The sequence below is a fragment of the Malaclemys terrapin genome, chromosome 9 (genome assembly GCF_027887155.1).
Source record: "Malaclemys terrapin pileata isolate rMalTer1 chromosome 9, rMalTer1.hap1, whole genome shotgun sequence".
Taxonomy (NCBI): Eukaryota; Metazoa; Chordata; order Testudines; family Emydidae; genus Malaclemys; species Malaclemys terrapin.
The window spans coordinates 95,039,350-95,053,172 of record NC_071513.1 but is presented as its reverse complement, the minus strand read 5'-3'; the positions used below and the strand labels follow the sequence as shown (position 1 = coordinate 95,053,172).

General features: G+C 39.1%; 1 protein-coding gene across 3 annotated transcripts in view; it reads right to left on the bottom strand.

The window, feature by feature from the left end:
* PIK3CA (phosphatidylinositol-4,5-bisphosphate 3-kinase catalytic subunit alpha) overlaps window positions 1-13,823 on the bottom strand; it is a 77,181-nt gene that overhangs the window by 49,020 nt on the left and 14,338 nt on the right. For all 3 annotated transcript variants that reach the window (XM_054039193.1, XM_054039192.1, XM_054039194.1), the window contains one exon: window positions 1,109-1,525. In XM_054039193.1, the coding sequence (XP_053895168.1) occupies window positions 1,109-1,460 (352 nt within the window). In that variant the 5' untranslated portion in view covers window positions 1,461-1,525. The remainder of the gene's footprint in view (window positions 1-1,108; window positions 1,526-13,823) is intronic.

The window sequence follows — 13,823 nt, the reverse complement described above, 5'->3', positions numbered from 1 at the left end:
AGCAAGTGAAAGGAACTACGGTGGAATCTGTGTCTACAGACAAAAGTTGTATTGCTTTCACTATACTGAGAGTGATAAAAACAGTACAATCCCACAAGTGCGTCACAGTTATATTAGTATGGCTTATACCCATACAGGAAGGTGAAGAAACCATTCTGGTACAAGATACATTTATAACTGTGTCCACACTAGGAATTGTACTGATATAACTATTTCACTTTAAAAAAAACAACAACCCTATACCAGTACAAAAACTGCAGATAAACCAGGCAAAAAGAAAGACATTGCATCTATCCGTTTACAGACTTAGAAAGATATTGACTTGTACTTGGTTCATGGCTGGAAATTTATCTTCTAGCCTTAATGGCTACACACTTTTCCTTTTAACAAATGTTTTGAGTCTGCAAAAGTTGATGACTTATTAGGGACAACTTCACATTCACCATAGTTAAGTGGATTTTTCAAGCCTCTTCTCCACCCCACAGTAGGAAATATCTGTTTTATATTTTGACACGGCTACACCAAAAGCTCCCTACCTCCCTACATGCTACTCCCTGAAACAATCGAGACAATCAATAACAGGAATGACTTCAGGGTTCAGAACCCATTTGTACAATAATGTTACCCATTTTAAGAGGACAATTTATACTGTTTTAAAATTACTAATAAATAGTATTCCACAACCATTTCTGGTGAACTGTATAAAGACAAAACCAAAAACAAACTCCACCACTTTCCACTTTTTTTTTTTTAAAAAACACTTTCCACTGACATTTTGCTTTAAAAAAAAAAAAAAATCCCTCCACTGCTAGTGAAAACCTACTCGCTCTCCAAAATGAGAACTGCAGCAGTTAGAATCCCAACTTTTTATTTGCACAACACAATAAAAGAGTGCTGGTTTTATTGTGATCACTGTCTTCGCTATATAGCTCATAACACCACCCTTATTCTCTGCCAGACAGCTGCAGTTTTTGCATGATGGCAGCAAGTTACAATTGATGAGAATCACACGCCCATTTCAACTCCTCTTTCAGTATTTTGAAGAGGACAAGCTGATTAAGTTTATTAACTAGGTAAATCAGAGAAGCTTTAAAACAGAACATCTTACCAATTTCCCGATTAAGAATCTTTTCTTCTCTGTTGCCTACTGGTTCAATGACTTTTAAAAAAGGCTGAAAGAGCCGCAGGTCGCAAAGTCGCCGTGTTTCATCAAAAAATTCTTCTCTTTCAGCTTCTTGTGTAACACTTACGAAAATGTAAGAAGATTCATCTTGAAGGAGCTGATAAAGAGGGTATTTTCTTGCTTCTTTGAAGAGTTCATGCTTGATAGTCAGTAGTGTGGCCTCACGGAGGCATTCTAGAGTCACTATCATTCCATTAGGTAGAAGACACTCTACAAGGATCCTTGGTGGCATCAAATGGATGCCCCATAGTTCACCAGATGATGGTCTTGGAGGCATCTTCTTAATCTTTTGGTAAACTTACAACAGAAACCAGTTTAAGCACAGCTTCCTACAGGAGAGACCTAAATAAATGTAAAACATATTATAATGAAAGATATAAACCTCACAAATTAGAACTGATAGAGCAGCTTTATCTAGACTCTTATATAACCCCAACTGACATAGTATCTGAGCACTTCTGACATGAAATTGGGGTAGGACATACAAATTATTGCATTTTACCAAGGAGAGTGAGGGGAGGCAAACCCAAAGTTGCATGTCAAAGGAAGTTCTGGGGAAAATCCATATTTTTAATATGGATTAAATCCCTCAAATGGCACAATTAATAGCAACACAGATGTTATTCATACTTGTTGCAAACTTATAACAATATGCATATAGTTATTTGCAAAAAAAATAAAGTGGATTAATTTTTCCATTAAAAATGATTTGCACACTTATGCTTGAAACACATTTAAACAATTCTCGTAATTCCCCACTACATTACCCCCAATAATTAAAATGCTCACCTGTAAGTTATAAATAGCTTAACCTCACAGATGACTATGCTTTACCGTTTCAATTTGTATTAAAAAATAGAAACTGGGAAGGTATGCAATTGTGCTAAATAATCACTTTCAGGTCTACACACTGAATCTGTACAGTAATTTGCTACTGAAACATTTCCCAAATTCTCATCAGTGGTCTTGCGAACCCACATACACATCTCCAATCACTGACACACAAGGCTTTGAAGTTCTTCTATCTAACAGCTAAACGCTAGGTTTTGTCCTCTGCTAGGGAAAGACTAATTTGAAAGATAGGAGCTTCAATGTTCACATGCAACACTCAATCAAGTCAATAGTCCCCATCCCAAATGTTCGGAAAGTAAGGAGCTGAGATGCCCGTCAGGGTGCTGTCCCTCCATTCTGTTTGGTAGAAGTCTTTGGTTAATATGTGTCCAATAACCCCTCTATCCCAAATTCCCCATGGTTGCTGGAAGGGAGAAGGTACGCTCGTTCTCTTTCTACTCAGACCTCCTCCCTTCCACCCCAAAGCCTCCTGGCTGCTGTGAGGGTTGGTTAGAAAGTTTCTGCTATCCTATAGATCTCTCAGCTTTTCAGCTGCTGCAAGGAGCATATTTCCACTACTCTGCCCTCTTTTTTCTGTGTTGAAAACCTGCCACTGTTCAGTTTTCTCAAGGAGCAGCAGAGTGAAAGTGACAATTCTTTTCAGTTTCACTGCAAGTCCACAAAATTCTGAATAGCAATAAGATTGTGATCAGCCTTCTCGGCTGCAGCTTTGGAAATTCTACAAATAGCAATATAAGCATTGGAACTCTCCATTGCAGTTTTAGTAAAATGCTACATTGATTTACACTCTATTCATGTTTAGAAGGTCCTTTATCACCATAAAGGCTAATTTTTCTTTTGTGTTTTAATCAAAGCTTAGATTCTGCAGACGTTAAAATTTCTCTTTGACCCATAGGAAGGCAATGTAGATTTGCATAATTTTAAGTTCTACGTACATACACTCAAACCTATTGACTGCTCAACTAGATCATAAATAAAAGTTTACTTTGAGATTTAAATTAAAATCATCTTCTGTATATGGTGTTAACAACAAAAGAGTAGGAGTGAAACTGAAATTATATAATCCTTTAATCTGAATATTTCAAAAACTAAAGTAGGTAAAATGGGGATTCTTACAGATGGGGAAATAAGGTGCACATGGTTAAATAACTTGCCAAAGAGATCAGGTCTTTGGCGGAGAGAGAGAGACCCCATGACTCAGCCAGTCCTTTGCTCTACTGACTATATAGCATCTATTGTTTTCTTTATTGTTTACATTAGCATCCCCATTTCACCGATTTTTAAAACAAAACTAAATGAGGCAAGAGAAGGAAAATAACCCACAATTGTTTATTACTATGTTAACAAATCCATGTATTAATACACAATTACTATAAATCTATTTAAACAAGCCTGATCTTGCAATTTTCTAGAAATCATATGCAGAAATCAAGTTTTCTATATATTTTATTTTTTCATACATGTCACAACTGCATTTATTATATCCATGTCTCCCTCTCTCCCATTCTTCAATGTCAAAAGCCATTATATAGAATGTATTTCAGTCTCTTATGACAAGAGATAACGATGCAGAAATTCTGATGTCCCAAAAGGATGGTGGAAAAATATATTATGAGAAAAGTGTCAAGCCAAAAAAAAAAAAAAAGAGAAGAAGTTGTACTTATTAATAGAAGGATACAAGCCAATCGTTTCTGGAAGTGTCTGTCGTACAACCAATGAAGAAATGACAGGCTGGCAACATTTTCCCCTTCACTGCTTTTGTTCCTAGTCAACCAAGACAAGAACAAGACTCCAGTCTACAATACCAAAATTATGGTTGTCTAACAAATGTATAGTTAAATCATATTCCAAAAAGTGTTGTGTGTGTTTTTTTTTTTATTTTTATTACCACCAGTATGGTCAGGAGAGAGATACAGGGGAACCATGTCACAAACCTAGATATCTACCACTGTTAAAATTTGGGTCTCATGTTCAGAACATGTTTTCTGTCCACATATGCAAAACAAGTGATAAACATGGCTGTGTCCAAATCATCCTAACCTCCATGATTAAGCCTGTTAATTTTTGTAGTGCAGACTGTGGCCTAGTTCTGTAACATTAGGCTGCTGAAAAGTGTATGCATTTTTTAAAAACTATTTAATTTTAGATTACAATATCAAACAATTCAGCAAGTCTCAGCAGACCCAAAATAATTTTTCAAAATAAAAAAGCCAATGATGTTTATGAAGTACAAATCTTAAAATAGTCAATGTGTTTGTTTTCTAAAAGAATGTGTGTTGGCTGCAAGTAGGCCAATGGGCAAGTCACTATTTTAGAACAATGACACTAAAACAGCGGCTTATGTTTCCTCTTCTGACAGAGTAGGGGCTAGAAGCGTATGCTGGAACTGTGCGCACATTAATTCTATGTGCACATTCACTCCACTTTTGCATGTAAAGATACCATCATGGTTTGTATTTGGAAAGTAAAAGGATTTCTGTTTACATTTTCAAAATATAATTAGTGTTTTTGTCTTTTTTTGAGAAAACTGGAAGGCTGTCTGCAATAAAGTGAATCAATTCTGTTCTTAAACAGCTCAAGGAATATTACTGTAACAAATTATTTTTGAATAGATATTACATAGACAGAGATCAGGGCAGGGATAAGCACTTCCAAATTATGGTTACAATCACCCCTCCAGACCACCAGAATTTTGGAGACACCATAAGTAGCCAGCAAGACCAAACTCACAGCCCCCTTATTGACTAAACTACCAACTCTTTGGGCTGGTCACAGTGTCTTCCTGAACCACCATGTAATTGCATTCTCTTTTCCCAACCCCACTAACCACCTGTTGCAATTATTGCTAATGCACAACTATATTTTAGATTGTGACAAAAGAGTATGCATGTAACATATTTAACTTTTATCTTCATTCCTCTCCATATGGAGTAGTTAAAAAAACAAAAACAAAAAACCACACACACGCTTTGCAGACCATTTTCCTATTTGGTTGGGTACATACATTTTTCAGTACTAAGAGCTATGCTGTCTGAAGACATTCAGTATTTGTCTAAATCAGTCATCTGTATCATCTACTTTCTGGTGAACAAGAAGTGACCGTAAAGAAGGCCCAAGATCAAGAGCAAAGCATTCTAGCTTTTGCTGTCATACAGTAGAACCTCAGAGTCACAAACTGTGACTGGTCAACCACACACCTCATTTGGAACTGGAAGTACGTAATCAAGCAGCATTAGAGACAAAAAAAAGCATATACAAAACAGCATTGTATTAAACGTATACTAAAAAAGTAGAAAAATAAAGTTTAAAAAAAGATTTGATGAGGTAAGGAAGCTTTCTGTGCTTGTTTTATTTACATTAAGATGGTTAAAAGCAGCATTTTTCTTCTGCATAGTAAAGTTTCAAAGCTGTATTAAGTCACTGTTCAGTAGTAAACTTTTGAAAGAAAAATCATGGCGTTTTGTTCAGTTACGTACATTTCAGAGTTATGAACAACCTCCATTCCCGAGGTGTTCATAACTCGGAGGTTCTACTGTATAAGACTAACCCTGTTCTGGATAGATAAGGTAGTCTCATTTTCTCATGGCATTGCAATGAAGGCAGAATTAAGGTAGTTTGGCTACCTTAACTGAACTTCCATTCAATAAAACGTTTCATTATAAGCAGAGCTTGATAAAATTTTTCAACTGAAACTTTTTTTTGGTGAAAACTGCAGATTTGGCAACACCAAAACATGTTAATTCCTGTTAATGTTGCTGAACTGTTTTTTGTTGGGGGAGGAGTGTTTTTTTGGGGGGTGGGAGAAGAGAACCTAACCTCCCACCTGCCTAAACATTTCATTTTTCTATTCTGAACAACCTTTCATTTAGAAACGTACTTCAGTCTTCTTATAAAAAGTAAACATTAAAAAATGCTCAACATCTAAATGAAACATTTCATCTGACCAGAAACAAATTTTTTTTTGCACTTTTCAGAATTGTCAGCAAATAGAAAAATCAGTTATTTGCCCGGCTTTAGTCAAACTGCTGTATACAATTAGCCAAGGCTACTGAGCACACTACAGACCTGTCCTCACTTACAGACAACCCCCCAACCTAAAGCACAAGTACTCCTGTTATTTTTGTCACGAACATTCATCTGAGGTCTTTACAAAGTTTAATGTTATTTTTTCCTCAACCACTTCTTTCCTGAAAGTAAGAATTCCTGCAGCAACCCACTCAAACTGTCATCATCCAGGAGAAGTGATCATCTGATCAGAAGAAGCCATAACTTTTCTGAAACTTGCAGGAATCTCTGCCAAAAGATAAAATGCAGATAATATACCGGCTACCCGATTGCCATAGAACATTTAAACAAGCAATAGGGAACAAGATCAATAGTGGAGCTAGACAAATGTTGTCCAATTAAACATTGTTTCATCAGAAAATACCGATTTTGATGAAGAAAAATGCTTTGGTGAACCTATTACAGATTTGACCTAACTTTTGTCAATGAAAACATGCCAGGGGGCCTGTGTTCCAGGCTCCACAGCACCATGGTACAGAACCTGCTCGGGCTCTTACTGCTAGGCTCTCCACTATGCTGCAGTGTTACCAGCCTCCCTGCCACAGAGCAGGGAGCCTAAAACTCAGAGCCCGGCTCCTGCTGGGGCTCTGGGGCAGCCCTGCCACATAAGGGCTTCTAGGCTCCCTGCTTCTAGGTAGAAGCCTGAAAGACCCAGGTGCCCTGGCTCCAGCTGCAGTTTGGCTCTCAGATCTGCAGCAGGGACCCTGGAAGTCCTGAGAATCCCAGCTCAAACCAGGGCTCTTTGCGCTGTTATGGAGTTGAGAATCTGAATCCTCAGACCAGTTCCCCGGGTCTGCAGCTCTGGGGCAGCTACCCCAGAGACTATCTATTAATCTGTGTTTTGATTGTGCCACCAAGACAAAATGATTCTAAAGAATGGATGCAGCCTTAGTCCCAGAGATAAACATGCTCTTCCATGAATCTGCCCGAGGAGGAGCACACTTGTTCTCAATGGCATATTTCCTTTTGCAGATGGAGCAGATCCACAGATTCAATCCACCCTACATCAAGATTATTCATGAAAATTCTCTTCTCTGCATGATCTGTAGTATAAAGTTGTTAGTGTTGGTAATCAAGGAATATAATTACTGTTAGCAGTTATTAACTGGAATTTTTTCAACTCTGGATGTTATCAAAGTAGCGGACTCTTTATTGGCAGGAGCTAAACTTGCATTTAAAATCAACATGTTAGTGTCTCCCCAAAAGCAGGCTAAAGACCCACTGACAAGCTTGGGGGTGGGAGAATAACTGTATCCTCCCTATCAGCCTTCCTTTATCCTGAGAGTTGTTTGTCATCAGTGGTGGAAAAAAAAAAGCTCCACTCCTCTGCAGGCTTTGCAACAGTGAAGTCCTACAATGTTCACTATTATTCACTGACTAGCATACTACCTTGTAGGCACAAAAGTTCAGCTAACATCCTTCCTTTAAGTTTCTCTCTTGCAAAAGGAAACAAGCAGTAGGAACTAACCAGGAAAGACAAAAGCAGCTCCATACATTAACTGTTGATGTACTGAACCACTAAATTAAACAAACAGTATTTCCGTTTGTAAGATCATAATGCATACACCTTAATAATAATAAATCAAACTGAATAAAACTGCAACATCACTGAAAAAATAAGTTTCCTAATCCTCTGCAATTCAATGCATAAACTGTAATCACTCATTTCACTTCCATTAAGTTATCCTTACAACTGAATGAGCCATTCAATAAACATGCCACATTTTATTTCCAAATATTCAGTCAGTTAGCTTCTCTTATTGCAAGAAAAAAGTCTCATTAAACTGCTTCCTGTAACAATTATTCTGTTTCATATGCATCCCACTAGGACTTTTGTACAGATTTGATTAGTCTTCCCAGTTAGAAATTCACTCCACAATCCACACACAAAAAACTCCTAGATTCATAACTGACTGACCCCTCACACCCCACATGAAAAACTCCAAAAATGTATACACTGTTCTCAGGCTTAGACCACCATATTGACTTTATTTCTCATTATCCCACTCTCAACACCAACTGAATTTTTCCAACATAAAAGATTGTTATGACTTCAATCGAGTCCTCAAAAGCAAAATTCTGGGAGGAACAGAAGTCGCTTTCCCAGGGGAAAAATATTAATCTCTCTCTCTCTTCAGAATATAAAGCTTTTATCCACTGGTGACAGTATGTCAGCCTAGAAATTTCAAACTCCATGGACTAGAGCAGTGTTTCCCAAACTTGGGATGCTGCTTGTGTAGGGAAAGCCCCTGGCAGGCCGGGCTGGTTTGTTTACCTGCCGCGTCTGCAGGTCTGGCCGATCGCAGCTCCCACTGGCTGTGGTCGCTGCTCTAGGCCAATGGGAGCTGCTGGAAGCGGCGCGGGCCGAGGGACGTACTTGCCGCCACTTCCAGCAGCTCCCATTGGCCTGGAGCAGCGAACCGCAGCCAGTGGGAGCCGCGATCGGCCAGACCTGCGGACACGGCAGCTAAACAAACCGGCCCGGCCCACCAAGGGCTTTCCCTACACAAGCGGCGTCCCAAGTTTGGGAAACACTGGACTAGAGAACAAAATGTTGTCTTCCCTCTTAAGGCACATCAATCACTCCAAAACCCAGCACAAGGAGAGTTGGCAGGGTTGTCAGTGTGTTTGCTTTCGCTGCTGTCCAAATCTGCTGCGTGGTGACAGTAAAACTGCCTTCAGTCTAGGTATTTTCAGTGATACTCTTGTTCTTCTGGCCTGCCTTCAGGCATTTTTCTAGAATACAGATACAGACCTAGCATCTAATACAAACACTTGAAATTGTACTCTGCTATAACACTGCCGATGTTAAAATTATTTTTTTGTTGCACTGTATGTAAAGAGCTTCCTCATGTCTTTTTCTATCTTATTTCATCCATTTAACAAATTGTGCAAATACAGTTTTCACATGCACTCTTGTATGACTGCAAACAGAATAGTAAAAGAAAAGGGTTAGGAGGGATATAGCCCTTTTTGAAACATTGTATTGCTAAGGTTTTTGTTTTATGAAATGCCCCATTGTCTACACTACAAAATGTACCCATTGCTGACAATTGCTGTAGTTGAACCAATTATGTTTAAATCAGTTTTTGAAACAGTGGTCTCAGCACTTGTTTAGCTGCACCCATTACTGGTGATGGGTAAATTTTGTAATTTAGACAAGGCTTTAGAGAGCTCTCTCTCCAGGATGAAATCGTAAGTGGATATTGTAACAATTATCACTGTAACCCAAACAGCACCAGTATCAGACCCAGTGTAAGATACTGTACAAAATTAAATAGCTGTATTTAAACTCATTTTGTGAATAGATATGATAGAACCATGTTCTAAAATCATATTATAAATTCTAAAGCAGCAGTGTTGTAAAGCTTTTTCTTCAGAGTGGCCTGGCCACAAAAATAGCCTTGTAGCAGGGCTTAACAGTTTTTGTCACCATGTAGTCTAGACTGCTCTGAGCTGTGTTTAAATAAAAACCAGAAAACAAAACACACAAACCCCAAGCCTCCCAATATTGGTACCAGTGGAAGAGCTGCAACAATGGAGAATTACAAGCCCCTTTTTTTGCCAATCCATATGCAGCCTTGCTGTCAAAGCACAATACAAGTCAAATAAGCTGAAGACATGTTTAAATGAAGTCTAAACACTGTTCCTCAATTCTGCCTGAAGCCCAGTGTACCAGAGCCTGAAACTGTGAAAAAAAGGGTACAAAACAGACAGTAAGGTATGGACATCTGTGGTTCTGGGGCAGTGCAGCCTGCTCAAGTGTTTTGGGGTTGTTGTTTTTTTGTTTGTTTTTTAAAAGGCACTTAAATTTTTGTCACTATGCACTCACTGTTTCAGGGACAGAAGGAGGAGGATCCTGGGAAGGAGAGGCACTTGGAATTTTAGATGACCACCACCACCACCTCTGTAACCATGCTTTTCCTTAAAGGACCCTAAGGAGTAAGAACATGGAGAAGGTGGGAACTCCTGTTCTTTTTCCTCGGACATTTTCTTCTAGTTTACAATTTCGCTCTCCTTTCCATCATGCTGTGTGCATGCGTAATACAAGTGAGAATTCCACAGTGATGCAGTGTTTCTCAACTAGTAGCCTCTTCAGATGAGATAGAATGTGTTGGGTTGTTTGTTTGTAAGCAGTGATGCACTGTTAAACACTAAAATTGCATTTTGAGGCCTCGGAAGGCCAGTGTGTCTTCCTTCCTTGAATTTCCATATATCTGCTAAATCCTATTATTCCAGTCAGGAATTCTGGCCTCTATATGGAAAAAGTTTCCCATTCATAGTTCAAGAGCCCTGCTCCATAGTGGCTCTACACTGGCTGAAAGTTCTCTGCTACAACTACAACAGTGGTTTCTAAACTTTAACAACCTGTGAACCCCTTTCACTAAAATGTCAAGTCTCACGAACCCCCTCCTAAAAATGAATATTTCCAGAGATTTTCTCCTTTACCTGACTATAAATTATAAAAGCAGTGCTCTTGGAAATATAAAATTTCTTTTGATGACAAGCTTATTACACACTATTTATAATTAAATTATTATTTATCATTACAGTATTTTTATTACATTATGAAAACAGCAACACTCTTCCAAGATTTCACTTTCATAGCTTGTATCACTTTGAATAAGCCTGTTATAAGACAAGGCTCCTAGGTTTCATCAAGGAGTATCAGATGTGAAACAGCAAGAAGGTATTTAAGAAACCAACTCAAAGAGTTCCTTCTACACAAGCATTTAGGTCTTGAGCAGTCCAGGCAAACAACGCACATTACAACAAGTTTAAACTTGTTCTTCATAATAATTTTAAAATCAATACTAGCTGCCTATTTAATTTTAAAACAGCAAAAAAAAATATATCCACCACCCTTTCCATTTCTTATATGGAGTCTTGAAGTTTAAATCTCCTCAGTGTGATAAATATGCTTGCTTTGATCTGCTTAGCTCTTGGAAGTCCAGGGGCTCCGGGCTGCTGGGCCCGTGCTGCCCAGGGTCCCGAGGGACAGCTCATAGACTTTAAGGTCAGAAGGGACCATTATGATCATCTGGTCTGACCTCCCGCATGATGCAGGCCACAAAGCCGTCCCTACCCTTTCCCTTGACTCTGCTGTTGAAATCCCCAAATCCTGTGGCTTAGAGACTTCAATTAGCAGAGAAGCCTCCTGCTAGCGATCCCTGCCCCATGCTGCGGAGGAAGGCGAAAAACCTCCAGGGCCTCTGCCAATCTACCCTGGAGGAAAATTCCTTCCCGACCCCAAATATGGCGATTAGTAAAACCCCGAGCACGTAGGCAAGATTCTCCAGCCTAACCCTCATTAGCCATTATACTATTTACCTGCCATGGCACGCTGTTCCTTTGACTAAAATCATGTTATCCCATTACACCATTCCCTCCATAAACTTATCTAGCTCTGTCTGCCATTAGGGAATTTTTCCCCCAGAGAACTCCCTGTAACATTTTGTTAATCCCCAGGGGTTCACAAACCCCAGTTTGGGAACCACTGATCTACAAGCATGTTGTGAAGTGGAGTGAGCAAACACTGGAGTTTTTTCAAGTTGTTAAGGTAGGTTTGCGGTACTGAAGAAACGCAGGGGAAACAATAGCAACCACCTTTGCAGATGTAAAAATAAAACTGTCAGGTTTCCTGCCTGCTTATGGGTCTCAGAGTTTTTACACTAAGTGTATTTTATATTGGTGACATGAACATTTAATAACAGAGCACAGAAGAGACCTCAGTGATAAAGCAGAGAGCTTTAATTTCATTTTTGTATACAGAAAAAAAAAAGGAATCTTCTGCCCTTTTTGAAAGAGTAAGGCATGGTGATGGGAATAAGGGTTTATTTTTGAGTTTCTTTTGTATAAAATGATTTGGATTGATAGCCAAAAATGTAACTAAAATATAATCTCCAGCTATGATTAAGTTGTTTGCTTATATTTTTCCTTCTAAATTTATTTCCAATTCTCTACTCTTCCTGAGATTTTGAAACCCAGACAGTAAACAGAATCTTTCAAAACAGGAAATGCTGGCACACACACACACACACACACAGGCAAGAAAAAAAAAAGTCAGAGTAGAAAGTTCAGATATAGGCATTTTGTGGATTTTATTCCATTCTGCACCTTTATGCAGTATCTATAAACAGGAGTACTCCAAAATTAAGTTGGGGAAAAACACTAACCCAGGTATTTTTGTCCCATGTGTATGCACTGGGAGGGGTACGCATGAATTGCAGTTAGCTTGGTGGTCAGTACTCAGGTTAACTTAGCCTGGGTGTGGGTAGCCATGCTGCAAAGCCAAATTCCTGTGTCCTCCCTGGTGCTGCACTGGTGTCCTTAGGACACTTGGGGGCACAGCCCTCGATTCTTTGTGCTGCAGCGGGAGGGGAGTGCTGGCTGACATTTCTCCTCAGCAGAGTGTTAGTAGCTACTGCCACTTTTACCTACTCACTTCAGCTGGGTTCAGTGTCATGGGGACTTCAGAGACAGAAACTCTCAGCAGGCCCCTGCTCTTGAGAATCATAGGACTAGAAGAGACTTCAAGAGGACATATAGTCCAGTCCCCTGCACTCCAGGTGGGATTAAGTATTATCTAGACCACCCCTGACAGGTGTTTGTCTAACCTGCTCTTAAAAACTCTAATGATGGAGATTACACAACCTCCCTAGACAATTTATTCCAGTGCTTAACTGCCAGTTAGGAAGTTTTTCCTAATGTCCAACCTAAACCGCCCTTGCTGCAATTTAAGCCCATTGCTTCTTGTTTTATCTTCAGAGGTTAAGGAGAACAAATTTTTCTCCCTCCTCCTTGTAACAACCTTTTATGTACTTGAAAACTGTTATGTCCCCTCTCAGTATCCTCTTCTCCAGACTAAACAAATCCAATTTTTTTCAATCTTTCCTCATAGGTCATGTTTTTTAGACCTTTAATCATTTTTGTGGCTCTTCTCTGGACTTTCTCCAATTTGTCCACATCTTTCCTTAAATTGTGGCACATAATATTCCAGTTGAGGCCTAATCAGTGCAGAGTAGAGCGGAAGAACTACTTCTCCTGCTAATACATCCTAGAATGAGGTTTGCTTTTTTGTAACAGTGCTACACTGTTCACTCATATTTAGCTTATAATCCACTCTAACCCCCGATCTCTTTCCACAGTACTCCTTTCTAGGCAGTCATTTCCCATTTTGTATGTGTGCAACTGATTGTTCCTTCCTAAGTGGACTCCTTCGCATTTATCATTATTGAATTTCATCTTATTTACTTCAGATCATTTCTCCAGTTTGTCCAGATCATTTTGAATTTTAATCCCATCTTCCAAAACACTTGCAACCCCTCCCAGCTTGGTATTGTATGCAAATTTTATAAATGTACTCTCTATGCCATTATCTAAATCATTGATGAAGAACAGAAGATTCGTATCTGCACACCCAGTCTAAAGCCCTCACCACATGAACTTGGTGATTTCTCATTAAATGCCTGCCTCAGGCACTGACAGAACTAAGATCCAGTCCCCAACCTTAACAGCAATAGTAGAAGATTTAACATGGACGAAAAGCTGTGAGTAGGGGAAGGGGTAATAAAAGTAACAAAGCTTAACTAGCAGTGTTGTGGCTTTTCCCAAATTGGCATGTACTGACCCGCTGCTGGTGCACAACTCTCACAAGCCTGCACTGGGAGGTACTATAATCATTGAATAAAGAGCAATCTGTATCCGGATTAATAAAAATGAT